The 11243-nt window shown below is 44.6% G+C and overlaps 1 protein-coding gene and 1 long non-coding RNA gene across 2 annotated transcripts in view; one reads left to right on the top strand and one right to left on the bottom strand.

Moving 5' to 3' along the window:
* Window positions 1-971: 971 nt before the first annotated feature.
* On the top strand, window positions 972-2621 carry LOC116100813. Its single transcript, XR_004122687.1, has 3 exons — window positions 972-1179; window positions 1701-1850; window positions 2370-2621. It is a non-coding gene; the product is annotated as an uncharacterized LOC116100813 (long non-coding RNA).
* A 1506-nt stretch (window positions 2622-4127) lies between these two features.
* The window catches only part of Syt9 (synaptotagmin 9), a 176247-nt gene continuing 169131 nt past the window's right edge, over window positions 4128-11243 (bottom strand). Inside the window, exon 7 of the mRNA XM_031387774.1 lies at window positions 4128-6288. Coding sequence (XP_031243634.1) covers window positions 6280-6288 — 9 coding nt within the window. The 3' untranslated portion in view covers window positions 4128-6279. The remainder of the gene's footprint in view (window positions 6289-11243) is intronic.

The following is an 11243-nucleotide window of genomic DNA, read 5'->3' as shown; positions in this document are numbered from 1 at the left end:
CTATAGAGTAGACACTTTTCAAGTCCTACTTTTTAGACTGAATGAGAATGCATTCCATCTAGACAAAAATGTATCCTTGGCCATGATGGCTCCTGCCTGTGTCCTCTGCATTTGTGAGCCTTGGCAGTGTCCTCCAGAGGAGACTCTAAAGAAGACCTGTGGGCTCTACCCAGAAAGGTAGACGCTTAACTCCACTCTCTTGGAAACATCACTTGGCTGTCTTCTCACTCCTCCACAAATCTTTCCTCTTCTCTTCTAGTCTGACTGATCGATCATCTTGACTGAATTGAGCTTTGAGATTTCATTTTTAAAGTACTGGCTGAGGTACAAGGGTGATGGTTCTAGCAGTACGCAGAGCATCAGGGCTTTGACATGTGCATCACAATCCAGTGTGCACAGGGATGGCTAACACAGCGGTGTGTGTGCTGTGCAGTCTGAGGTTTGTGCTTCAACAGTGCCAGACACCTCTGCCTTCATGTTATCAGAAACAGATGGTGAACTATGGACAAATCCAGAAGCTTCTAGGAATGAAGATCTCTATCAGAGCCCTAGGAGAGGGATTACAGGCAGGTGCTTAAGCTGGCCAAGAGAGGGTGCTCAGTGCCCCCCCTTCTCCCTACCCTTGGCTATGCCATCCACAGAGACACAATTACTCTTATTTGCATTTTATCTAGAAGTGTCCCTCCCTGAGAGCCCTCCCTGTCACTGGGCTTCCCCGTTTCTATGAGCCCTCTGGAGGGTAGTTATAAAGAGAACCTGTTTTGGTATTTAATTCAAGATGGAGCATATAAATCCTGGTTTTATGGTCTGCATAAATTTTCAGTGGTTGTTATAGAGGCTTTCTGGACAGTCAATATCAAATTCCTTTCAGATTACTTGTTGAAGATGAGAAGCCATTGAAAAGGGAACAGGAAAAAAAAAAAAGAAAGAAAGAAAGAAAAAGAAGGAACTTGGTAGACAGTTGATTTCCTCAGACTCTCAAATCCTCATCCTGCAGAGATAGATTGTACAAGCTGCACAGCTCTGGCCCACCTTCATTCCTTTCCAAGAGTTGGGCACAAGAAGTTCTCAGATGGAGAGACACAGACTTTAAAGGTGGAAGAGCACAGAACACACTGTGCCAACCATTTCTCATGGGTAAAGAAAAGGAGTCACTCAGAGAAGGCCTACAAATCAGAGGTGAGAGAGAACTCTGGGCCCCAGCTTCCACCAATAACTGTCTACCACATAAGCTGTGTCCTGGTCCATGCTCTGTGCTCCTCAGGTTTAGCGCCACTTGCAAACCCTTCACATGACTGACAGACTTTCAGATGAAATGATAGCGCTAATAAACCACACGTTGAGGCTGGAGTCTCTGACATTCCTTAAAAATCACATAGCTGTGTTTGAGGAGGTGAGATCACCTCGGGGATACCTTTTCTAGCTGAAACCAGATTATAAAGGTGTTGAGTAGATCCTTGTATAAAACAGAGAGGGAGGGGCTGCCATGGCTGTAGGTGCTGAGTATTTAGGGAGACAGATGTTTCGAGAAGATTGCTAAGTAGGCAGGCACATTCATAGGCCCTCACATTATTTATGCAATTCCCATGAAGCAATTTCTGAAAGACCTAGAGAGCTCCTTGCTGCAAAGGAGCCAGAGCTCCTGATTCTGACAGGGCCATGATTTCTATTTCTCTTTCATTGTTCTGAGAGAAAAGCAGCCCTGGACTGCATCTGTGTATAAGTGGCATGAGGAAGTTAAGCATGGGGTCAAGAAGAAAGTTCTAGCCATGCTTCTGTTGTCCAGCTCTTTGGGGGAGAGCAGAAGTGCTTTCTAATCAGAGAAGAGTGGGAGCCAAGCCCAGCCACAGGTACTGTGTGCTTGTTTTTTTGTTTTTCCCTCAGTTTTCTGTGACCTGGTTGCCCTGGGATTGGCAAGGGTCTGAGTGGGACCCCTGACGGTAAGAAACATGAAGGTGAGGCCTGGAGCTTTTGGGGTTGGCCAGTGGCATAGTAGACCTTAGCTCCCCATAGAGCAGGGTTGACCACAAGGCATATTCTGCTTGAAGATGCGTGGTTTGAAGTTTTGTTGTTGTTTTCCATTGTTTGGGAATTAGTGCCAAACCACTGTGTCCACCCACCAGAAACTGAGTAAGAATTTTATGGGTAGAACCCCAACCAGAAGGTTAAACAGTGGAAAAGTTTCAAGTAGTGGGTGTGAGTTCAATTTCCCTGCCTGCCCCTTAACCTCCGGGTAATTATAGCTTCAAGCCTGAAATCTATGTCTCCCAAACTTGTGATTTCATATTGTCCCTGGAATCAACAAAGGTCATAAAATGAAGGCTGGCAAGGATTCTCTCCTCATTTCTATAAACACTGTTCTCCACCAGGACCTGCTCTGCTCTCAAAAACAGTAGAATACCTGAAGGCCATGCTGTTGTCCTGAGCCACCATCTCATCTCTTCCAAGCCAGAAGAGGCCCCCAAGAGATACACAGAAGCTTCATCCTGGAACAGTCCTTTATGAAGGCAGCAGCTGACAGGTGTTCTCACATGGGCAGGAAAGACCGACCCAACAGACAATCCAGGAAATGTCAGCATTTCATCTACCAACTTGAATAAACATTTCAACAACTAACTAAATTTACTGGCTTTACAGGACTCTTTAGAGGCACAGACATGACCCTTGGATTTTCTTTTAGTGTGTGTGTGTGTGTGTGTATGTGTGTGTGTGTGTGTGTATCTGAGAAAGGGTCTCTCTGCATAGTCCTTGTTGTTGTTGTTGTTGTTGTTTGTTTTGTTTTTTTGAGACAGGGTTTTTCTGTGTAGCGCTGTCTGTCCTGGTACTCACTCTGTAAACCAGGCTGGCCTTGAACTCAGAAATCTGCTTGCTTCTGCCTCCCAAGTGCTGGGATTAAAGGCGTATGCCACCACCGCCCTTGCATAGTCCTAACTACCCTGGAATTCACTATATTGAACAGACTGGCCTGGAACTCACAGAGATCCTCCTGCCTCTGCCTTCTAAGTGTTGGGATTAAAAGTGTAAGTCACCATGACTGGCCTCAATGCATAGGTTTAAAATATCTTTATTTTTTCCTAAAATTCTAAAATAGTAAACTTTAAGGGCTGAACATTGAGTTCAGTGGTAGAGTACCTGTCTAGTATACTTGATGCCCTGGGTTTAATCCCCAGCAACACACACACACACACACACACACACACACACACACACACACACACACTTCAAGATAGCAAATTTTAAACACAAAAAATAAGGTATATTGCATTTGGGTTTTAGATAATGTTCTTGACTGTTTTGCATGTGTACATGTATGAATGACTCCTCCCATACACAGAGAGAGAAAGAGAGAGAGAGACAGACAGACAGACACTGAGAGTACCTAAGGCAAGGAAACCCACAGAAGAGTCATTACATATCCATTGAAGCTATTATGGCCTGACATGATAGTGGATGTGTCTAATCCCAGTGCTCACAAAGCTGAGGCATGAGACCTGCGAGTCTGAAGCTAGCCTGAGCCACAGAGAAACTATCTAACACACAACTACACCTCTTACCATACATGGCCAGCAGAGTGCCACTATATTGTCTTGTCATGTTTTCTTATATATCAGTAGATATTTAGGACACATCCCATTGCAGGACAATATAACCACAATGGGAAGCCATTCTCCACATCTGTTGTTCTCTTTAAGTGTGAGTGATATTCTTCTCATATGAAGAACTGGTTACTGATAGTCATGAAAAGTTAGGATCCCTAGAGAGTTTTACAAACACCCATCTTCTCTACCTCCTTGACTTGCCAATGCTGGCCCATACTGGACATTGCAGCCTCTGCTGAATGCACACCGTTTATTAGCCCAGGAGATACTTGAGTAGCAATACACACCCAGGGCAGAGATTCCTGAAGTGAGGCAGGGAGGAGAGCTGGTTACTGGTGGGAGGACAGACAGCCTCTTTCTCTCACTCAGCACCAGATCTCCCCAAGGTGTTGTCCTAAGATCTGATCAGGTTGCTTCTCTTTCTACCAGGATTTTTTTTTCAAGATGTCACAGTATCCTTCTATCCTGGAAAAAAAAAAAGCCAGAAAAATCACTGCCGCCCCGATCCCCAATTTAATGAGACAACGACTGTATTTTTCAAAAGGAATATTTACTAGGAAACTAATGGGCGACCAAACAGAACACAAGAGAACAGAGGCAGAGTTGCAAATGAGCTGAGGGAATTCAGATTGATAGCCAGCTTGTGACCACAGCTGGACTGGCTAGGTAAAGCTATCCACACACAAAGCCATCTGTTCACCACGTGGGCAGTCTTCTTCGCCTGAATGCCCCCGCAAAGCTATCTTTGAGTCAGTAGCTTATTCCATAGTATCCCAGGGCTGCTAGCTCGATCGAGGTGAGGAGATCCTGAGGTGGGAAAAACAGGCTACCCCAGGATCTCCCATTGCCAAGGACGTGTCAAAGCTTAACAAGATGGCTGCCTGATAATCTTTTGCTGGAGCCATTCTAGTTTCTTTGGGACCATTCTTCTAGGAGCATCTGCCTGGACCTAGTGACAATATTTCTGCTCACTGTCCTGTTGGCACTTGCCCTTCATACTTTGGTTCTAAACACTGATATGGTTCTGGATGTATGAATGGAAGGGATGGGCAGAGAGGACCCACAAGGAAAGGGAGGTGTGTTCTCATTTTATCAGACATAGGCTGAACTTTGAACCCCTTCAAATGAAGCTGGAAGGAGACAGGAGTGGATCTGGCAGGCCGGGGAATGCATTAAGCTTGAGTGAATTAACATCGCCTTACACAACCAAAGGCCTCCACCCTTTAAAGACATGACAAGATCCGGCATTGGCAGTAGGATTGCTTGTACTAGGTGTGTATGGAAGCCAGAACCTTCAAACATCTACTGTGATGCTGCATCTCTCAGGTACAACCTATACTGAAACATGAAGTGAATTGAAGAGAGGCCACTCTCCAGGAAGGCTAACTGCAACCCAACTCTGGACTCTGTTACAGAGACTGGAGGGGAATGGAACTGTGGAGCAGTGATGCAGGGGAAAGGCCTTCTAGACCCATGATGAGAGAGGACCTCTAGGTAACAGCCCCCAGCCCTTCAGAGGTGCTGGGGCCTTTGGCTTCATTTCCTGGAGTCAGACACAGGAAGGATGAGGTGCAGAACTGGCAGTAGATTGGTCCAGAAGGATGCTGGGTAAAGGATGAGCTACCCTGGGGAGAGCCCTTGGCCTTCATTCTTGTAGGTATTTCCATTCCCCAAGTGCTGAAAAAGTGGTATGTGTCTGAGATGGAAAAGAGCCTCTCTGTGTGGCTGCCCAAGTCGATACCCTGGGCTGGTGCATATGGAAACACCCAGAAGGCAGTTGTATCAAGAAAGCCCCAAAGCTGTGTCTTTTCTTAGTGTCATCTCTCAGTGATCTCATCTCATAACACACACCTCTGTGTCCAGGAAAGAATGTTCCAGGATGCATACGCCACTGGGAAGTAAGCATCTTTAACAAGGATGCCATGTTTCATTCTAGTAATATCGCCGCTGGAAAGGAAGAGGCTGCTAGCTGCCTGGAAATAATGTGTTAGAATCCCAGAACCTGGGTTCTGCTGTGAAGAATGACCATGACTAAGTGGGACTATGCCATGTGCATGGGAGGGAACAGTGAGTTTGCTATGAACTGACCTGCCTTGCAATGAGACTTTTTCCAGGCTGGCTTGGTCTAGTACTCTCTTGGGCCATTCCTTGGAAAACTGGAACACTTTCTGGGGTTGAATTATTTTCTGAAGACAGTCATTAGCTCACAGGTAGTAGAGTTTGATTTGAAATCTGCTGCCTATTTAGCACCTGGATATATATATTTATTTAAATATTCTGTCCTTCCAGGGCATCCAATCAAATGACTGCATGTTAGACTGACCACTGTCAGGATCAGTGTCGTGCCCATACAACCAAAGGCCGTACATTAACCACTAGGAGTCTTGGCACTCAGGACTCTTATTATGCCACCTGCTCTCTTCCACAGTCCAACTTGGTTTTTGACAGTGAGGGATGAGCTTCCCTACAGCGTATCGCCTTGGGCCACCTGAAGAAAATAGATGAACCATTCAGATTCACCAAATCCAATTTGGAAAGAGGGCCAGTTATTGCTGTGGTTACAGCTGAGTATTTCATCACCGGAGTCATCTGGGTGTTGCTAGGTGGGAAAAGTTACTGAAGATCTTTGTTACATGGTGTCCGACTGTGTCCTTGGCACAAGCGGTCTTCTTATCTTTAGTCATCGTTTCTGTAGGGAGAAGAAACAGAGAGTGATCTGGTTTTCACTTGCAGATTTTTAATGTGTACCAAACAAACACCAGGCACTGAGATGGATGCTGGAAACATACAAACCATGTGTGAGATACTCATCCAGATTTCAAAGGACTCGTAAGGGGATAAGGGAACTACAGAGGTGCACACAACCTTCTGGCAGAATCTTTGAGGTCACTGAAGGGATCCTAAAGTACAAGTGCCACGTGGGCTGAAGGCGAGTTTGGGCCATTTGGGCAGAGGAGAAAGCCCACGTGGAGGCAGGAAAAGGAATTGATGCAGAGGAAGGATCATCAGATCTGAGCTGCAGGGACTGCCCTGTGAGGAGTATGGCGGCAGCAAGAAGACGGGACTGGAGGGAGGGGGTTTGAGTGGTGAATCCTTGTAACACTCAATCCTCATTTCCCAGCTGTGAAAGGTACACACGTGTGTGCTCGAGTGTGTGTTTTCCTGGGGGAGAGCCAGGTCCTTGTATGTGTTGGGTGAGTGTTCTAGCACTAGGCTACACACCCAGCCCTGAACAGTGATCTTAGTAGAACCACAGGCTTGGCTTGGGTAAGTGAGTTCTCTTGTGTTGCTCACTCAACCCAGCATGCAGCTGAAATTCAATTCACGGCATTACCTTTCTTTATATACAGATATGGGTATTAATACAGCAGGCATAGAAGAGGACAGAAAGCAAGGTGACTTCTGTGGCTACAGTAACAGAATTTTACACACAGGCCGAGAGGGCAGCAAATGCTCTCAAATTGGAATGTGCAGACTGTATTTCAGAAATCAGAGTTCTGTAATACAGCTACAACTTACAGAAAGTAATTAAAGCCAGGGTACATGGAAGATAGAAAGTCATGTCTGCCTCTGAAGTATGTATGTGCTTGTATATACACACGCCCTCAGGGAAGATGTATTCACTTGTGGCAGGGAAGGGCAAATAGATATTTGTCATTTGAACAAATTTTAACAGATTGCCTGAGGTGTACAGACAAACTAGTACATATGTGTTCAGACCCAGAAGTCATTTCTATACTGGGCTAATTATGCCTTGCCTGGAATATGTTCACAGGGTTAGACTTTTAAAACTGGTTCCCATATGGAGAAAAACCACTAACAAAGGCCATGATGCCAATGACCTAAGTAATACCATGGCTCTAACTGGACACTGCTACTGCGGGGGACTCATTTGGTGTCTTTCTTTGTCTGTGTAAAATAACCAGCCTCTGGCCTAGCCTCAGGGCATGTTGAGAAGTGGCCTGCTAGTTTCTCCGGAAACCCTTTGGCTCAGTAAGTCTTCTGGCACCAGTCCTGTCTGGGCCTGATGTCTCTTGTTTTCCTCCTCTGGATATTGCCACTAGGTTCCAAAACATGGTGGCCAGGGACCAAGCCCACAGACTGACAGGAGAAAGGAGTTTTGATCTATCTGAAGGAGTGGCTGGTCATTTCTATCAATAGTCTTACAAGAGCCAGGGAAAAGTCAGGTGCCTAGGCTATGTCTGAAAAAAAGGAGCTAGTGTAGAGTTTGACATGGATGACTTATGCTGTTGCCCAAACCCTTTGTCTCTCACTGGGGATGTGTGTGTGAGAGAGAGGGGTGGAGCGAGTGCTCATACAGTTGCACCAAATAAAACCCATTGCAACATCTTTCTGACATGTATCATTCAAGGAGTTGCTTCTCATCCAATATCTTCATAAAAAGATCTTAGAGGAGAGTTTTCTCTAGCTCAGAACAGCACTGACCTAATAGGGGCTATGTAGGGATGGGAGAGTGGAGACAGAAATGGTGGTTTAAGCACTCTGTGTCCAATCTCGGCCTTGCTGGTTCCAGTGCTAGAGCACATCAGCTCTTTCCTGTGACCAGACGCAGTGGCTCTAGGCTGTGTCCTGGGTTTGGAAGGCTTCAGGATATTCAGCAGCCTGACAGGAAGTGGTGGCTACAATCTTATCTGACCAGAAAGGTTTCTAAGTGGATTTAATTGTCCTGAGACATAAGGACTTGATTGGAATTAAATTGAATTGAAATCGAAGACAAGAACTGTCCCAGTGACAACCGTAATGTGCAATGACACTTCAATCACAAAGATGACAGCTGATGTGAGACAGGCCATTCAAGCTGACCCCAAATTAAGAACAAAGGATGACCGAAGGGAGCAGTTGATTATATCTTGCTGTGAATTTGAAAATGGGTTCTGATTACAGGAAGTTTCTAAGGGCTTTAGACTGAGAATTCTATCAAAAATGGAAGTGATTCTTATTGTATGAGTCAATCTTATATGTGCTTAATATTGTTACTCTTGCACTTTAAATTCTTTAAAAAAATGTAAAATATTAGCATTTTCTGGCTGTTTAGTACAGCTTTACAAATATTTATATGAAACAAACACTACCCACCTAGAACCCGGTGAACATCACCTTCCCTCAAAGGCAGTGTTTCTTTTTATTCCTCTGTTTTACCCCTCATAGAGCTAGCATTCTAAAGAAATAAGACAGTGTGTGGATTCCTGGGGATGGGGTGATCATAAGCTCTACAACAGGACCCACCGCTATTGTGCCAGCCAGGTAGACATACCGTCAAGGTGACTTCTAAACACGTTCTTCATTCCCCACTGCGCCTCTCAGCCCTCATCAGGCAAGCTTCTTTTGGAGTTGGCTGTGGTCTATACAGAAGCTACAACTAGTCAACGTGCATAGACTAAGTGACCTTGGGGCTCAGTCCTAAATGAGATTTCTCCATCACCCCTTCACCAGGGAGCACGGTGGAAGAGGGGTGGAAGTCAGGGCTAGGGAGCACTACCTTCTGGGCAGGACATGGCTGATGAGCTTGTGAATGTTCTGAGGCTGGACTCCTGCACATGACCTGGACTCATGGTGACACTTCCTCACAGAATGGGGAGGGCTCATGGGCCCACTTCTCCATGAGGGACTAACAACAGTTATTGATGGCCAAGGGAAGAGGAGTCACTTCCTTCAGCGGTGCTACCACAATTCAGTAACTGTCCTCCTACCCAGCAGCCCTGGACAGCCTAAGTAAACTTAGTGGGTTGCACACACCAGACATATGAATGGAGGAGGGTGGACCTGTTGGGAAGGAAGATTTTAAGAAAAGGAGAGGAATGGGATGGGATAATATGGGTTAAAGTGTAAAGGAATAAAAATTAAACCAACTAAAGAAACAGAAGAAATAAAACTGTAAACGGAATGACATTTCCATCAGCAGCTTGAGATAACAGCTTAGAAAATGGAAATGTCGCCGGGTGGTGGTGGTGCATGCCTTTAATCCCAGCACTTGGGGGGGGGGGGCAGAGACAGTCGGATTTCTGAGTTCGAGGCCAGCCTGGTCTACAGAGTGAGTTCCAGGACAGCCAGGGCTACACAGAGAAACCCTGTCTCCAAAAAAAAAAAAAAAAAAAAAAAAAAGCAAAGAAAAAAAGAAAAGAAAATGGAAATGTCCACTTGGGTAAGAATTTGTATATCATATCTCATTTAATCCTTTCTATAAACCTTTATGTCCAATGGGACAATTATAATTTTCCCCTGGCAAGATAAAGGATTTGATAAAGGTAAGAAACAGCATGGCAAGGCTCTGCCACCATGTCCTTATGATCTAAATGCAAGCTCTGGAGGAACACACTAGGCTCTGCATGCCATTACAGGATCTTTCTATAAAACAGTCTTAGGGGGCTGGAGGACCTCTTGCAGAAGATCAGTTTGGTTCCTAGTATCTGTGTCAGGTGGCTTACAACAACTGCCCCTAAGTGAAGCTCCAAGGGAATCCAACATCCTCTTCTGATTCCCAAAGGCATCTTATCTCACAGGCACATAATACAAAATAAAGTTTTAAAAAATCCTTAAAGTGAATCAAGTCCATAGTCAAGAAGTTAAGGTAAAAGGTATAGTAAAATGGTGTGTGTGTGTGTGTGTGTGTGAGAGAGAGAGAGAGAGAGAGAGAGAGAGAGAGAGAGAGAGAGAGAGAGAGACAGAGACAGAGACAGAGACAGAGACAGACAGAGACATGTACATGTGACCCACAAAGAATAGCTCATTAGCTACACACAGAGGCAAGGGTTCCAGTGACAACGTTATTTAAAAGGCAAATATCACATTTTTTTTTTCAAGAGAGGCAGCACATTAGGTAATTACTACTTACTGAGATCAAGTAGAAGACACATGGAGTGTGCTACGCCAAAGCTGTATCATTACATTTACTCATTAACAAACTCAACAAACATTTACTGAGCACCAGCACATACGAAGAACCATGCCTACTCACCTCTTAAAAGAGCTCAAAGCAACCATGAGACACCCAGAATAATGAATAACTCTCAGTAGAAAGCTCTGTGTGCTATGCATGTGTGCAGGACACATGATGCCATCTATCCAAATCACAGGATAAGAAGGAAAATAGTGTAATAAAACGGGTTGGGAGGGAAGTTCAAGAATATACATGCTGCGCTAGATTATGAGAGGAGATCAAAAGTCTGGATTGTCTTCTAGTAGAGGAATTTGGCTTGCTAAGGCTTAGCACTGGGAAAACTCCCCCAAGGAGGCAACTTATACCCCATCCTGTTTCTGTACAGTTATTTTACATCTTCAATTTGAAATGCTAGTGTCTAGATAGCCACAGCAATTTTCCATTACCATTGAAGACCTGAACTGATAATTCTATTCCTATTAATTGGAAAATCAACTTTGCAATGACAGTTGCAATACACAGAATTTGTAAATGGCAAACTAATGAAAAAAAAAGTATATTTACTCAGAAGCAATTTGTTATTTTGTGACACTAATTTTTGTCTTATGTTTTACTTTAAATTTATTTGTCTAGATTTTAAAAAAAAGACATGCATGGTTTTATGTAGCCCAGGCTAACTTTCAACTTGACACATAGTTGAGGCAAGCCTTAAGTTCCTGATCTTCCTGCCTCTACCTCCCAAGCTA

Source organism: Mastomys coucha, unplaced genomic scaffold (genome assembly GCF_008632895.1).
Source record: "Mastomys coucha isolate ucsf_1 unplaced genomic scaffold, UCSF_Mcou_1 pScaffold21, whole genome shotgun sequence".
Lineage (NCBI taxonomy): Eukaryota > Metazoa > Chordata > Mammalia > Rodentia > Muridae > Mastomys > Mastomys coucha.
The sequence above is the reverse complement of the archived record's forward strand: the minus strand, read 5'-3'. Positions and strand labels throughout refer to the sequence as shown.